General features: G+C 44.4%; 1 protein-coding gene across 4 annotated transcripts in view; it reads left to right on the top strand.

Moving 5' to 3' along the window:
• The first annotated feature begins 2,446 nt into the window (after positions 1–2,446).
• ABLIM3 (actin binding LIM protein family member 3) overlaps positions 2,447–17,140 on the top strand; it is a 120,180-nt gene continuing 105,486 nt past the window's right edge. For all 4 annotated transcript variants that reach the window (XR_010133964.1, XR_010133965.1, XR_010133966.1 and 1 more), the window contains exons 1-2: positions 2,447–2,617; positions 2,972–3,071. Coding sequence is in view for 1 of the 4 variants with exons in the window: in XM_004042789.5 (XP_004042837.1) it covers positions 3,059–3,071 (13 nt within the window). In the remaining 3 variants the exon portion in view is untranslated. The remainder of the gene's footprint in view (positions 2,618–2,971; positions 3,072–17,140) is intronic.

Below are 17,140 nucleotides of genomic sequence, written 5' to 3' on the forward strand. Positions count from 1 at the left end.
CTAGAAAGTGATGAAGCTGAGATTAAAAGTCAGGAAGGCTGGAAACGGCACCTGGGCTCTTCCCCAGGCCACCATCGGGTTTAGCTAATTTATATTTTGCTTAGTTAATTGTCTCCCCGCTGTCCCAGGATTGGATTTATGCTTATGAGGTTGGAGTTCTTTTTATTTCTTTATTTTTTATTTTTTCTGCAATCATCCATTATTGGGTAGAGCTCTTGTCTGTCCTGTTCTCCACGGTATCCCCAGAAGCCAGCACTGGGGCTACCACAAAGCATACCCTCGATAAATAATTGCTGAGTGAATGAACTAATGAATGAATATCATGCTTTCATTTGACTATTTCTTATAATTTGAAATTTTCTGAACATTGAGGCTTTGGGTGATAACTAAATATGCTCATGGAATAGAACAGTTAATTTTACATGTCTAATTTATCTGAACTTTCTCCCAGAAAAATGTTTTTCCAAGCATTAGAATCTAGCAAGTTACCTGCAACTTGGAAACTGAACAAGGAATCCCATCTGAAAATGTAGAGGACACATAAAGTGGAATAATTTAAATATTTACTAATCACTTATGTTTTCAAAGCTATTTTAGGCCTCTACCCTTTTCAAAGAGCTGTCTATGAATCACCTGGGATGCTTGTTTCAAATGCTGAGCAAGGGAGTCCAGGGCCTGGGAATCTGCATTTTTGGAGGTATCTCAGGTATTTGTTATCGATACAAAATTTTAAGAACGACCGTGAGGACATTAGGGCTATTTTTACCTCCACCCCATCAGACAAAATTCTTTTTTAAAAAATTATTATTATATTTTAAGTTCTAAGGTACATGTGCACAAAGTACAGGTTTGTTACCTAGGTATACATGTGCCATGTTGGTTTGCTGCACCCATCAACTCATCATTTACATTAGGTATTTTTCCTAATGCTATCCCTCCCCCAGTCCCCTATCCCACAGCAAGCCCCAGTGTGTGATGTTCCCCTCCCTGTGTCCATGTGCTCTTATTGCTCAACTCCCACTTATGAGTGAGAACATGTGGACAAAATTCTTAACAATCTATCAAATGTGTTTCAAATCTATTGATCCTTAGGTTTATCCAAAGATTCTTTAATCCTGATCACCTCTCGGGGTCATGAGCCATATCCTTTTTTTCCTCCCTGTGTAAGGTAGAAACATTGTATTTATCTAAAAGCATTGTATAAAAACATCGTATTTGTCTTTCCCCAATTTTAATAGGGCAGCTATCTAATCTCACACTGATATCCCAGACTTTAGTGCACTGAGCCACTCTCACACAGGATCAAGCTAGAAGTGAGAAGATCTGGTCCGATTCTGCCACAAGATGCTGTGTGTCTTAGGGCACGTTGCCCAGCCTCTCTGACCCCCTGTTTCCTTGTCTAAGCTGGGGCTGTGAGTGTTCACAGCCTTTTGAGTCTGCACATGCTCTAATTGAAGTCATGCTATAGACAAGGATCATGTGCCCTCTCAGTCTTGTTTTTCAGCACTCAAAAGTCATGCTTCTATGATCGTGAATTAGGTTCAGAAAGTGACAGAGTAAGCAGTCACAGGAATGTAAAGAGCCCTACCCCACTGAATCAATTGTGACTAAAACACTTCGGAATATAAACTTCTACAATACACACGTATAAGACATAATTACAAAAAAAAAAAAAAAAAAACAACTTAGGGGAAGAGTTAGTTGACCATACGAAAACTAGGGTGGACCTGTGAGGCCACATACCTGCTGTTCTCCTCAGACGGGGAAGTGTTTCAGGGTGGGGCGCCTAGGCAGTCTACTCTTAGGGCTGTGTAATATTAAACCCAGAAAATGTCTGGGTTGCTCCGTCAACAAATATTTATTGGTAGCCACTATATGCCAGGCCCTGTGCTAGGTATTGGGGGCCTGTAGGTGAACCCTACGGACAGACCCATTCTTTCATGGAGCTAACATTCTCGTGGGGAAGAGAGGTAGTAAACAATTCTAATGATGAATCAGCGATAGGGGATAAAGGGAATCTGTGAGGGAAGAGGGGACATAAACGCTGGGAGGCTGGAAGAGCCCCTTACGTGTTATCCACTTGTCCAGACGCCATATTCATAGTTGAGAAAGATGAGGCAGCGACGGTAGTGACCGGCTTGAGCCTAGACTGCGCCAAGCTTGCCAGAGCAGGGCCGGGTGGAAACTGTCTTCCTGCAAAGCCAGGTTTTCCTCCACGGCCCCTCCTAATGATGTTTCTTTTTCTATCATTGTCGAGCCCTTAGACCCCCAGGATCGAGGGAGGGAAAACAAGCGCTCAAGCACTCCCTCGTTTGTCCCAGGACACAAGGCCTCGTCCATCTCACAAGGCCTCGTCCATCTCCCATCACACCCTAGGGCCCAGGCAGAAGCCCGGCGGGGCGGGGCCTCGGACACGCGCCGGTGCGTCCAGCAGGTGGCAGCAGCGAGCGGCCGCGCCCCCTGCGCTGCCAACCCGCGAGCCCGCATCATGGATGTCGAGCTCCCCTATTTCGCATTGCTAGCCCTGGAATTCCAGACCCCAGACGAGGACCAGGATTCATGAAATCAGTCGCAGGGGCCGGGGCAGGGGCCTCTGGCTCCCGACACTGGCCGAGAGGTGGGTTCCGGGGCGGGTCGCTGCTCCTTGAAGCCGGGCGGGGACGCGCTGCCCCCGCCCTGCCTCCCTGTGGTCCACACCCCCTTTGGGCTCCGGAGCCGCTGGGCAGGAATAGTCCGGGGTGCGCGCGAGCAGGCGCTGCCAACCCCACTTCTGCCCGGGATTCCGATCTGAGGAGCAGGAGGACCGGGGCGCCGGTGTCCTGCCGCCTCCTTCTCCTTGCTCTCACCTGCGCCTATTAGTCCACGCGCCTTCAAGGCCAGGGGCTACAGCCCAGACAGAGAGGGGACAGCAGAGGGAGAGAGAGCACCTGAGGATACAGAGCTGGCACTGGACTGCCTTTTCACCCCCCAGGTGATGAGTGAGGTTCGAAGAACGGAAGATTTAAAAAGCAGCCGGGGCCTCCGTATTGAATGAAAGACCCAGTGCAAAGACATCACCATGAACACTAGCAGTAAGTGGATCCTCCTCTCCTTTGCCATGGGAACAGGGGTGGGGGCGGGAGGTGAGGGAGCCTGCGCTCGGGCTGCCTGGAAAGAGGAAGGAAGCCTGGCATCTCTGGACACATGACCCCCAGGCTCCTTTTTGGTGCTTTCCGTGCTCCTTGGCAGAGGGATAGCTTCATGACTCTGGCTTTTCGTGATAATTTTGCCAATATTTTATCAGCGGCGCCGGCCGCCTCTGCTGGGAAGGCTGCTCGTCTCCTTCTAGCACTGCCTGGGAAGGCCTAGGAAGCAGTGTGTGGCCATTGTCTGACTGTGGGGGCTCTGAGGAGAACTCCCTGCACACATCTGGAAAACCATGGAGGGCCCTGCCTGTCCCAGAGGTGGGAAGAGCAGGGAGGCTGGCCTGTGGGCAGGCGGGAGGGTAGGTGGGTGTGGGCAGGCAGTGGGCTGGGAAGCCGCAGTTTGATAAACAAACCATCGCCAAGCCACCTTTGGGTCTGGAGATTGTGAAAGATCCAGCTCCCGAGTGCCTGCAGCCCGGTGGGCCCGGGGCTGGTTTCTCTATGTACCTGCAGGCTGGTTAGCTATCCTTGAGAACAAGAAGACAGGAACAGCCCTTTGGCCAAGGGCTCTAACATGCCAGAGGCAACAACTGCTTGTAGAGCCAGGACCAGATATTTTGCTGCCAGGTAGGGCCTCAGCTACTGAGAATGCAGTCCGAAATTCAAGAAGGCACAGTCTGTTTCTCTTCAATGTAGCGCTGTGACCTGGGAGGGCACATCTTGGTTCCAGACTCACTCTCCTGCCCTCTTGTCAGCTTGGCCTGTCTAGGTTATTCCAGCATCGCATAGGGCTGTTGAACCAGAGAACCCCTATGAACAGTCACTTCCCTGGGTCTATGACTTTGTTATCAGTCCCCTCTCTGCATCTCAGACTGCTCATCTGTATGATGAGAGGGGTTGAATTAGAAAGCCTTCTAATCGGCCAGGCACCGTGTTCCATGCCTGTAATCCTAGCACTTTGGGAGGCAGAGGCAGGTGGATCATGAGGTCAGGAGTTCGAGACCAGCCTGACCAACATGATGAAACCCGGTCTCTACTAAAAACACAAAAATTAGCCAGGTGTGGTGGTGTGGGCCTGTAATCCCAGCTACTCAAGAGGCTGAGGCAGGAGAATTGCTTGAACCTGGGAGGCAGAGGTTGCAGTGAGCCGAGATCGCACCACTGCACTCCAGCCTGGGCGACAGAGTGAGACTCTGTCTCAAAAAATAATAATAATAATAATAAAAGAAAGCCTTCTAATCTAAGAATCTACACTTTTTTTTCTTAAAAAGCTAGAGCTGAGCAACAAGGCCAGAACTATCAAGACCTTATTGAAGCTGTATCCAGCCAAAACCTACTATTTCCTCACACACCCCACCCCACCCCCACCTCCTAGCATGGAAGAGAAAAAAAAAAAAAAAGCAAAAGCTACTGAGATGAAAATAAAATATATTTATTTACTACGTATTTGTATGATTCATCTCTCTTCTGTCTTCCTTTGTGTATTGCATATCTATGCTAAGCTAGCGAGTGTGGCTGGACTCCCTCTGCCTCTTACAGCCAAAGAATTTTGCCTTTTGATTTTGACAGGCTGGAATGGTGTTTTGGCTTCATACCAGGCTCAGGAAAAGAGGAAAATCCTGTAGCCTCTATCAGCTAGTGGGTCACATGTTTGCATTTGCATGTTTTCAGGCAAATAAAGATGTGAGTTGCCTGTCACTTCTCACTATCTCTAGGAAAAAAAATGTATTTATGAGAGTCCTTTCCCACTAAGTGACAGAAAAGAAAGATGGCTCATCTATTTTTCAAGGAACTAAGAAAAGAAACAGGCAACTGACTCTGCCCTTTTCTCTCTCTGGAATGCTAAGGAACTCTTGTCCTATTAGTAACACTGAGTATTCCTGAAAGAAGGAAACAGACTATCCTTCTTTTAAGAAAAAGAAAGAAAGAAAAGAAAAAAGAATCAATAGAGTTGGATACTGCAGAAGATGAGGACTGGCAAAAATGCCACTACTTTTTATAAGCAGGGAGAGTGTGTGAATTTTGCAGTAATGGAAAATGAACAGAGGAGAATGGCTCAGCAGCCTTGGAAGCCCTCCGGGTTCCCCCCAGGAGGAAGTGCTTCTCTAAACAGACACCTGGGGGACACAGCAAGCGCAGAGCTTTGAGGGCTTAACTCCATCATCATGGAGGTACCTCCCAAACCCAAGAGTCTGCAAATGCAGAGACATCAGACCTCACAAGAAAAGGAGTAACAGAGCCATAGGGTGATATGGATAGGGCATTGGCAGGAGGTCCTTGGGTGACCTGACTAAGCAAAAAAGCTCCCCTTTGAGATGTGAAATTCTTAACTTGATCCTCATGCCTGATATTGTCCCTAATAGAAACTCTTGCTTAGTTTTTCTTTCACTTCTATTTATTTAGTCCTTATTCTCCACCAGCCACCATGCTAAGCACTCCCCTGATTGAGCTCACCAGACTGTCCCATCCAACCTGTGAGATGGGTGTTTTTACTCATTTTATGGGTGAATATTTGAAGCTGTGTTCAGAAACGTTGTAGTTAATGCTCAGTGGCTTCTTCAAGTCATGCAGTTAATTGTTGGGTTATGAAAGGTACTTGGATGTGTAACACATTTGACACTGAGTACAACTCCTAATCAATGATTCAAATGTCAACACTGAAATAGAGGCAAAGCATGAGATTACAATCATCCCTTTGTACACATGGAGATTGGTAAAACTGTGCATACTAAGTCCTGCAGTCAGCCCTGTGGAACCTGCTTATACAAAGAGTCAGCCCTCAGTGTAGGCAGGTTTCAAATTCTGCAAATACTGTATTTTTTTAAATTTCAACTTTTATTTTAGATTCAGAAGGTACATGTGCAGGTTTTGTTACATGGGTATATTGCATGATGCTGAGCTTTGAGATACACTTGATTCCATGACCCAGGTACTGAGCATAGTACCCAATAGTTAGTTTTTCAACTCTTGCTCTCCTCCCTCCCTTCCCCCTCTAGTAGTGCCCAGTGTCTATTTTTGCCATCTTTATGTCCATGAGTACTTAATGTTTAGCTCCCACTTATAAGTGAGAATATGCAGTATTTGGTTTTATGTTCCTGAATTAATTTGCTTAGGATAATGCCCTACAGTTGCATCTATGTTGCTGCAAAGGACATGATTTTGTCCTTTTTTATGGATGCATAGTATTCCATGGTATATATGTACTACATTTTCTTTACCCAGTACACTGTTGATAAACACCTAGGTTGATTCCGTATCTTTATTATTGTGAATAGTGCTGCAATGAACATATCAGTGTGTGTATCCTTTTGGCAGGATGACTTATTTTCTTTTGGATATATATCCAGTAATGGGATTGCTAGGTCAAATGGTATTTCTGTTTTAAGTTCTTTGAGAATTCTCCAAATTGCTTTCCACAGTGGCTGAACTAATTTACATTCCCATCAACAATGTAAAAGCATTCCTTTTTCTTTGCAGCCTTGCCAGCATCTGTTGTTTTCTGACTTTTTAATAATTGCCATTCTGACTGGTGTGAGATGGTGTCTCATTGTGGTTTGGATTTGCATTTCTCTGATTATTAGTGATGTTGAGCATTTTTATTTTTTCATATTTATTCGCCACATGTATGTCTTTTTTTTTTTTTTTTTTTTGAGATAAGGTCTGGCTCTGTTGTCCAGGCTGATGTTCCGTGTAACAAACATGGAACACTGTAGGCTCAGCCTCCCAAGCTCAAGCGATCCTCCCACCTCAGCCTCCTGAGTAGCTAGGACCACAGGTGGGTGCCACCAGGCCCAGTTAAGTTTTGTATGTTTATTTTGGTAGATACGGGGTTTTGCCATGTTGCCCAGGCTGATCTCAAACTTCTGGTCTCAAATGCTTCAGCCTCCTAAAGTTCTGGGATTATAGGCATGAGCCACTATGCCCAGCCCACTTCTATGTCTTCTTTTGAAAAGTGTCTGTTCATGTCTTTTGCCCACTTTTTAATGGTTTTTGGGGGCGTGGGGTTTGTTTTTGTTTTGCTTGTTGAATTGTTTAAGTTCCTTATAGATTCTGGATATTGGTCCTTTGTCAGATGCATAGCTTGCAAATATTTTCTCTCATTCTGTAAGTTGTCTGTTTACTCTGTTGATAGTATCTTTTGCAGTGCAGAAACTCTTTAGTTTAATTAGGTCCCAGTTGTCGATTTTTGTTTTTGTTACAATTGCTTGCAAGGACTTAGTCATAAGTTCTTCCCCAAAGCCAATATCCAGAATGGTGTTTCCTAGGTTTTCTTCTAGAATTCTTATAGTTTGAGGTCTTACAGTTAAATCTTTCATCCATCTTGAGTTAATTTTTGTATATGGTGAAAGGTAAGGGTCCAGTTTCATTTTTCTGCATGTGGTTAGCCAACTGTCCCAGCACCATTTATTGAATAGGGAGTCTTTTCTCCATTGCTTAATTTTGTCAGCTTTGTCAAAGATCAGATGGCTGTAGGTATGTGGCTTTATTTCTGGGTTCTCTATTCTGTTCCATTGGTCTATATGTCTGTTTTTGTAGCAGTACCATGCTGTTTTGGTTACTGTAGCCTTATAGTATAGTTTGAAGTCAGGTAATGCCTCCAGCTTTGTTCTTTTTGCTTAGGATTGTTTTGATAATTTGGGCGCTTTTATGAGTTCACATGAATTTTAGAATTGTTTTTCTAATTCTGTAAAAAATGATGTTGCTAGTTTGATAGGAATAGCATTGAATCTATAAATTGCTTTGGGCAGTATGGCTGTTTTAATGATATTGATTCTTCCAATCCATGAGCATGGAATGTTTTTTCATTTGTTTGTGTCATCTCTGATTTATTTCAGTGGTGTTTTGTAGTTCTCCTCGAAGAGATCTTTCACGTCCTTGGTTACATATATTCCTAGGGTTTCTCTCTCTCTTTCTCTCTCTCTCTCTCTCTCTCACTCACTCGCTCTCTGTGTATGTGTGTGTGTGTCTGTGTGTGTGTGTGTGTGTGCATGTCTCTTGTAAATGGGATTATGTTCTTGATTTGGCTCTCAGCTTCAGTGTTATAGGTGTATAGAAATGCTACTAATTTTTGTACATTAATTTTGTATCCTGAGACTTCACTGAAGTCATAGTTTTTATCATGAAGGGGTGTTGGATTTTAGCAAAAGCTTTTTCCGTATCTTTTGAGATAATCATATTTTTTTGTTTTTCATTCTGTTTATGTGGCGAATCACATTTATTGATTTGTGTATATTGAACCAACCTTGCATCCTGAGAATAAACCCTACTTGATCATGATGAATTAACTTCTCGATGTTCTGCTGGATTTGATTTGGTAGTATTCTGTTGAGGATTTTTGCATCTATGTTCATCACGAATATTAGCCTGTCATTTTCTTTTTTCATTTTGTCTAAATACTGTATTTTCAATCTGCCTTTAGTTGAAAAAGATCTGTGTAAGTGGACCTACACTATTCAAACCTATGTTGTTCAAGGGTCATCTGTATAAGAAATTCCTAATCACTTTATCTAGAGAAGAGGAGCACAGGGCTGTGGTCTTTGAGCAGTGATAGGAGTTGATAGAGTGCAGGCCCTGGAATCAGACTGTTCCAGGTTCCAGTTCTCATTTTTTTATGTGTTAGATGTGTGGTCTTCAGTATGGTTGTCTCATGAGCAAAAAATGAAAATGATGAGGCATACCTCAGCTGGGAATGGAAACCAAATGTTAATGTTTTGTGTAGTATGCAGAGTATGGTACCTTGGCTGTGGGCACAACTGGCATCATGTCAGTGATGGGTGGTCACACTGTCATGATCACTGTGGGCATCATTGTGGCTGTCATTGTGGATTTTATGACACTAGCAAGCAGGTCACGCAACCTCTCAGACTTCAGTCACATCCTTCTCATGAATTGAGAAGCACACCTGAAGTGTGATTTTTTTAAGGATTAAATGGGATTATGAGGAGATGTTTTATAAACATTTGTAAATTGTTTTTACTAATAAAAAAATGCTTAGATTACAAAAACAAGAGCATGCTTAGTCAGTGGCTCTTCAGAGTGAATTTTAGTTTCATTAGAATCCTTTCTTCTGAAATCTAGCTGAATATTAAGAAAGGGGTAATTTTGGAGATGCTGGAGTGAGGTGGTGGGCAGACCTAGGTAGAGCACAGCAGGTGGGGTCCAGTCCTCATTCAGGAGAAAATAGACACCAACCATGTGAGCAGGACACCCCAGGCTTGGAAAGGCCTGGGCTCATACTGAGTCAGTACACTCGCTTCGCTGAAGGACTTCAGAGGAAAGGAGGGAAACTGGCCAATCATTGCCACTTTGTCTTCTGTAGGGTGGATCCAACATCCAGCCTTTCTTTCTCTCATGAACTCTCAACCTATTCCAAGGATCTCTCATTTGTCTCCTGACCTACTGAGGCAGCCTCTAACTGGCCTCCTTTCATCCATGCCAGCCCCCTTCAGCCATCGGCCGCATCCCTACTCTGTATCACACTCTGCTTAAAGTGAGGCTCCCATGCTCCTAGGGTGAGAAAGGAAACTCTTCAGCAAGCCTGTAGGGCCCCATGTGGCCTGCTCCTGGCCTTGCTGACCAGCCCCATCTTGTCTACAGTGCACAGTTCTCAGTGTCCTTGTCACATGTGCCTTCTCCCATTCCCTCTAAGGGTTTGCTCCTGCTGACTTTACATGCATGGTTCCTTCTGCCGAGAAAGCCCTTTCCCCACTAGCACCAGCCCCTCTGCCCAGCCCCACACTTCACACTTCACCAAGGCTGGCCTCCTCACCCTCCAGAGCATCAAGTGCACCAAGATCAATGGTACCACGTACTGCTCCTACTCATTTTATAGGCTTCCTCCTGCCTCTAGCCCCTTTGTTGGTCTTTACCATGGATTCATATGCTAACAAATTACTTTTTTGGAGTAGACTTTGTTCTGTTGAAGAGAGTATTGAAGGGTCAAATAACTCCCACAAAGATGTCATGGGATAAGTAGATACCATGCTGGGACAGCAAGAACCTGAGCTTTGGGGTATGGATTCTCGAGTTCAAACTCAAGATCTATCATGTACTCTCTCTGTGGTCTTGGACAGAATAGATCATGTCTCTGAGCTAAATTTTACCATGTATAAAATATGAGCAATAAATGCCAAGGTGCAGGGTTCTTCTAAGGATTAAGCGAAATAACATTAGAAACTCACAGGCATTGGGTCTCAGTGAATGGAGTTGAGTCTGAAGTTGAGTTGGCTGTTGAGTAAAGCAAAGTTCTGGAAAGATGATGTCATTAAAACCAAATCCTCTGATTAAAAATTAGTCTGTTCTTCTGGTATTACAGTAGGTGCTGGATTTTCTACATAGGAAAATCATAGCTCCTGGGAAGCCTACAGGAAGCTTATTAACCTGACATTGTATATGGCATTGGGTTGAAAAAGGGAAGACAGGAAGTTAGGATCCCAATTGTCCTAGTTCAGAAAACGTCTTGGGCCAAAATTTGGATGGTTATAAAACTAGAAATAAGGGGAAAAATCTTTTAGAAAATAAAGACTGCATGGCCTAGCCACTGATTGTTTTATAAGGCAAAGAGGAAAAGGAGGATTCTATTAGGTAGGGTCTTGGCAGAGAACAGATTGGCAGTTTGAGAGGAGTTAAATGGAAGGACTCTTCACAAGTGTGTGAGAAGGACATTAAGAAACAAACAAAGAGAAGCAAGCATGACCCAGTACCAGGAGCCTAGTAACTGTGGCTCATGACCCACTGCTACCACAACTGCCCCTAGCTGGACCCAGAGACCCAGCTGGCTATGGGGTGAAGGCTGCCTGACAGGAACTGTGGCTGTGGCCCCAGGAAGGCAGCCAGCCTAGTTCCAAGGAAAGAACTAGGAGGATAAATATCCTGATCCTCCTCTTCTCTCTCCCTCAGATCTCCTATGGGTACCTCCCATTGGTCAAATCCAATCAGGAGCCAGAGGGCAAGGAAGGCATTTGATAGGTTCATAATGGTCAGCAGCTTCCCAGGGCACAGTCCAGAGTAGGGAAGCAGGCAGAATGGATCTGGAGAGGTGAGGGAGTTCAGAATAGAAGACACCCAGCACACGGGGCATGATGACCTTCCTCTGCTAATGCCATTGCCCAGATCAAGAAATCTAAGGATCCCTGAAGACAGGATCCTGACACACAAGAACGCAGTAGGATGCCGTCTCTAGAAACTCTACATCTGCAAAACAGATAAAGTAGAAGTGATTATTTACTCTACAAGGATAGAGATTGTTTTAAAACAGTGCTTCCCAAATGAATGAAGCAGTTGTTGACAGATGATTACCTGAGGCTAAGAAGGGGTTAGAGGAATAACGTAAGGAACAATTTTAAAATCACCCAAAATGACTATAACACATCTCAGAAAAATCACAATGTGATTTCAAGAGCACTTGGATTGCATAAAGGAAGTGATATCAATTCTTAACTCCAGCTTTCCTATCTGGCAAAAGCTTTATCTTGCTGAGATAGCATCTGCTGTGGTGAACGGTCAACAACTGGCTATCACCCAACTTTAGGCAGAAACCATTGTAAAAGTACAGAAAACAACCAGAAGTGTGTGAACACCTTCGACTTTCTGGGTATTTTGCCAGATAAATTCTTCCTTTGCAGTTCTTAAGGGCACAGACTGAAGTTAGGTTGCTGGACTCAAATTCTAGCCCTGCTTGTACTTTCTGTGTATCCTTAGGCAAGTCACTTACCTTCTCTGTGCCTCACTTCCTCATCTCTAATGATAATTACAAGGAGGCAAATAATAGTGCCTCCGTCAGAGAAGAGATATAAAGAATAAATAAGTTAGTTGTGAATTCCTTAAAACAGTGCATGGCACATAACAAAGGTTTCTGAAATAAATAGTATATATTAGTTTGCTAGGGCAACTGCACCAAAGTGCTACAAACCGCGTGGTTTAAACAACAGAAATGTATTGTTTTATAGCTCTGGTGGCTAAAAGTCCAAAACGAAGGTGTTAGCAGGGTTCCTTCTGAAAGCTGCGAGACAAATGTCTACTCGAGGCCTCTCCTTTGCTTGGAGATGGCTGCCTTTCTCCCTGGGTCTTTTCACATCACCTTTATCCATGTGTTTCTCTGTGTCCAGATTCCCCCTTCCACAGGGACACCCATCACATTGGATTAGGACCCATCTAATGATTTCATTTTAACTTGTTTACCTCTGTAAAGACTCTATTGCCAAATACGGTTATATTCTGAGGTACTGACGGGTAGGGCCTCAAATATGAGTTTGTGGGGACACAATTCAATCCATAATAGAGTGTTTGTTAAGGAAATGACTCCTCAAGGAGATTTTCTTGTGTTTTGGTTTCCCCTGAATGTCAGCCACTGTCCACACTAGCGTGAGATGCTAACAGTTGCTTACTAAATGCAAGTCACTAAGTTTATCTATCTAGTCTTGATGTTTAAACCCTCATTTTGCTATCCCTGACCCATGGAGGTAGACCCTCTCTTCCTAAGAATCTGAAGGGAAGTGCTCTTACGTAGGAGGTCCCCACATGGGAAGACCCCAGTAATTTAGTATGTCCGCAGCCAGTCTGTTTGCCACACTTTCCACCCCACCTGGTCATTTCTCACAACTGTGGTGTTTCAATAGTGTAAGGGAAGTTAGTCATGACATTCGTTTCCAGTCTTCCTAGTTCCTGGGCCTGTCCAACACAGGGAATAAGAATTGGATTGTTCATTTGTTTATTCATCAGGTATTTACTGGACACCAGCTCTGCACTAAGCATAATGCTGGAGATACAACAGTAAATAGAACCAATGTGGCCTTTAAAATCATGGGTCACACAGCTGGGCAAAATGTGCCTCCTGGTGGCCAATGTAAAGGGACACGTCTTATTTGCCCTACACCAGGTTTTTAGTGAATTTGAATTATTTGCCAACAATGGGAAATTGGGAAATCAGAAGTGGGATTTCTAACTCTCTTAAAAACAAAACGAAGTCGGAAGATTTTGCAGCCCTGACCCAATTTTTCTTCCTAACAGCAATCAATAGGATTGCCTGCTTTGGATGGGGTATACACTTAGTTTCTGGCTTGCCACAATTATCACTTCCTATTAAGTTACACAGTGACAACTTAATATTTTTATGTCACCTTGCCACTGCTGTCCAGTAGATGATCCATAAAACATCAAATATGTAGAAGTGATTCTTCACACAGAGATGTGGAAGCTGCAGCACATCTGTTAATGATTACGGGAGAAAATCCTGTCTGAAGTTAGCAATTGATTAACATTGCCATGCTATTAAAGTCCTCATGAAGTGAGCAAAACCCTGCCACATGTCCTTATTCCCCCAACTGACCCATTCCCAGAAGGGTGATGTCATATCCTGTTGGATACAGTTAGGCAAATAACAGGGCAAACAATATCCTGCCCTGACCTCCTGGAGGTCAGTTTTGTTTTCAGAGAACCTAGTAAAAGAGAGTAGGACACAGAACAAAGGAGGGCAATTCTGGATAACTGATCCCAGATCTGGGTACCTTTTCTAGCCCAAAAGAGGGCGTCTGAGGAGGCTGAACTGTTCCAGAGAATGTTCTAACATACGGGACATGCCTGGTCCAGTTGAGAACATCTAGTCAACAGCATGAGCTCTGTATGGGTTGGGTGAGTTTGATTAGCCACCCAGCTAAGGGATGACTGCTGAAAGGCCACAACAATGATTCCATGTGGCTACTCACAACCTTTCCTCTGTCATTACAGAGTCCTCCTGCTTGAGAAAGTAGATCATGCCAACATAATTTCTTCTGTTTAGGGCAGATTCTTCCTTATTCCTTGGGAAGAAATAAAGGTAGCAAATAATTCACAGAAAGCAAAGCACAGTGTCTGGCACATAGTAGGTACTCAAAAGATAATTGATGAGTTAACACATTCATGAAAAGCCCACTCTCTCTAATAAGCCCCAGGATAAAGATAGATAAACATCTCTTTCCTAAGCTCTAGGGTCATCTTTCTGATCATCTGCTAAGATGGCTACTAGAATATTCCCAAGGCACTTCAAAATTTAATAAATTTACTCTCTTAAGAAAACAAAAGCAAAAAGCCTACCTTAGCTCTTACTGTCCCGGTTGATCTATAGAACCTCTATCTACCCAGTCATAAGTCAGTGATTAGAAAGCAGTCTTCTGAGACACTTCCCTTTCCTCCACTCTCCTGTGTTCCATCTGTCGCCACATCTGGTCATTTCTACCTCCCAAACATGACTTGAACTCTTCCCCTCCTCAATGACCATCACTCCCTAATGTCTCCTACACCAGGCATGGCAGCCATTGGAGGAAGAGGTTAGGGGAGCAGGAGCTGGTCTCAAGTTCAGAAAGAGGCAACTGAGCAGTGCGGCCTACAGGAAAAAATGTGATTTCAGGCCATATGGACAGGAGGTGAGAGTCCCACTCTGCAGACCCTGATCAGGCTCTGTTTGAAACATTATATTCAGGGAGGACAGTGATCAGCCCATATATTCCCAGGAAAGAGTGACCGGAACAGTGGAAGGACTTGAAACATGCTGGGGAGAGGATGTTGAAAGAACAGTAGGAAGACGCCAGGCAGCTCCACATGTTGGTTTTGTGTCTGCCTGAGAGTATGGATGGTCCCTCAGCGATTTCAGATTAGGTTTCACCTGGCTCCCTAAACATCTCTTAGGCCTTTTTTCTAAGGGTGTCACCAGACAGACAAGGGGAACATACAGGCTCCACATGCCGCCCTGCTGTTCCCAGGGGCTGTGGTGGCTGTTTGTGTGCCTGTGCTACAGCCACACCTTCTCTCGCAGCAGAATGCTACTCTCTACTGCCTCTATCATTTCCAAAGCTTCGTCCTCACGTCTGCTTAATTTTGTGCAAAGCACAGGTCTTTCTCCATGGGCTGTTATCTCTTGCCCTCACCAGGCCAGCAGGGCCAATGAAGCAACTGCTTTGCAATAGTCTAATGACACAGCTGATCTATTTTAAGCACCTGAAGCACACTCTATCAAGTGCCAATCTTCCCGCTGCAAGCCACGCTCAGCTTGCAGCAGCAGGGGCAGCCCGAGGTCCATTCCTGTGTTTTGAGATATGGGGAAACAGCCCAGGGATCCCAGCCCTGCCCGTCTGGTGATAGTCTAAAGCAACCATAAAATTAGATATTTTTCACAGTCAGCATGAGTTGTTCTCGAAGGAGAGTTGCCTGTGATGTTAGCATTATATGGTGCAGGAAACTCAGGTGATTATAAATCCCCCTTTCAACTGGCAGAGACAGAGCCTGGGCCTGTTACATGTAGGGAGAAGGAACTTGAGAGGCAGCATTTCAGGAACTGAAGCTCAATTCCCATCAGAAATTCCTTAGACTCAGACTAATGTTTTCTCCTCCTCCTCCTAATCCAGAGACTCTTTTCTAACTGCAGCCTGAGTGCAAATGTTTTACATCTATTATTTTATTTAATCCTTACAACAATCTTACATGGGCCTTCCTTGAATTCTGTGTCTAGGGAATATCCCCATGTTATATTTGCTCTCACCATTCTTCACAGAGCTTACCACAGTCAGTGATTATTTTGTTCATTAGCTCATTTTCTTTGTTTCTTTCTCTCATCCTCCTTTGACTATAAGCCACATGACGATTGTGTGACAAACCCTGTCTGTTTTGTTCACTGCTGAGTCCTGCACACTCAACATGGTGTTTGATGCAGAGTGATGATCACTTATAAAAGCATTTCTTGGACACATGAATGAGCCCACTTACGCTTCACAAAAGTCCTAGAAAGAGGACACTGACATTGTTCTCATTTTACAAAGAAGGAAATTGAAGCCCAGAGAAGAGATATTTGGCTCCAAATCGCGAAGTTAAGAAAAGTGATGGAGCCTTGAGTGAATATGTGGATGGATTCATTTAATGAGGAATACTTCAATATCCTCATTTTACGTAAAAGGAAAATGAGATTCAAAGGTAAATTGCCTGGATAAAGTCACATGAGCTAGGAAGCAGAGGAGCAGATGTTTAAACTGTGTTGGTCTGACCCTGAGGCCTCCTTTCCCTCCTCCCTGCTCCTCCTTTTTACCATCTTTTTGTATTTTTACTGTGATGGAGATCTCCAGGGGAAACATGGATTGGGATGGCTGATCTTCCCGTTGGATGCCCCAGCACTATTCACTCATTCACTCGGGCAGTGAAACAAATCTTCACGCTGTGAGACAGTAACATTCCATATTCCAGGCACCATGAAATCAATGATGCACAGGACAGAGAACTGGACCTCAGACTGCTTCCATCCAGCATCTTGGAGGGGCAGACAGAAGCATGCATGACTGTGATGTGAGATAAACCATGGCGGGTGCTGAGAGGGAAGGAAAGAGTACAGAGGAAGACAGGCCAAATTCCTCTGGAAGGCCTGGGAATGCTTGTTGGAGAAGGTTCCATTCAATCTGGTCCTTGGGACAGGGAACAAACTCATGTTGTGTAGGCTTGAAGGAAAAGAAAGAGCAGTCTAGATGGGCTTACTCATTCCTAGGCAGGCATTCCACACACCCTAATGCACAATTCCTGAGTCCTGGGCCTTTGTCTGGGTACTGGGACAGAGACCAAAATAAAAAGACAGAAAGCCCTCATCGGGAACTGTTAGGAAGTCCAGTTTGTATACGCTAGAGAATATGAGTATGTGGACAGTGAGAAAACGCTGGGAGTTGGTGAGGATCAGCTCTTTGAGAGGGTCAGATGCCACGCTAAACAGTATTTGTTACAATCTACAGCCAATGAGGAGTCAGAAGAGGTTTGGAGCCCAGTAGTGACCTGCCCAGAGCTGTGCATTATTTAGGAAGATCTCCCCAGCAACACATACCTCATGCATCAGAGGGCCTGGAGGCAGTGAGAGGCAGACCTAGTGCAGCAATGCAGTTGTGAGTGGATGCGAGGGAGAGTGTGGGGATGCAGGGAGAATGAGCTCCCAGTTGTTCTGCAGCCAAGCTGTGCATTTCTGCAACTATGCCCATGGGTGGGCTTGCTGTATATTCCAATACCTGGGACTG

The sequence above is a fragment of the Gorilla gorilla genome, chromosome 4, assembly GCF_029281585.2.
Source record: "Gorilla gorilla gorilla isolate KB3781 chromosome 4, NHGRI_mGorGor1-v2.1_pri, whole genome shotgun sequence".
NCBI classification, from domain to species: domain Eukaryota; kingdom Metazoa; phylum Chordata; class Mammalia; order Primates; family Hominidae; genus Gorilla; species Gorilla gorilla.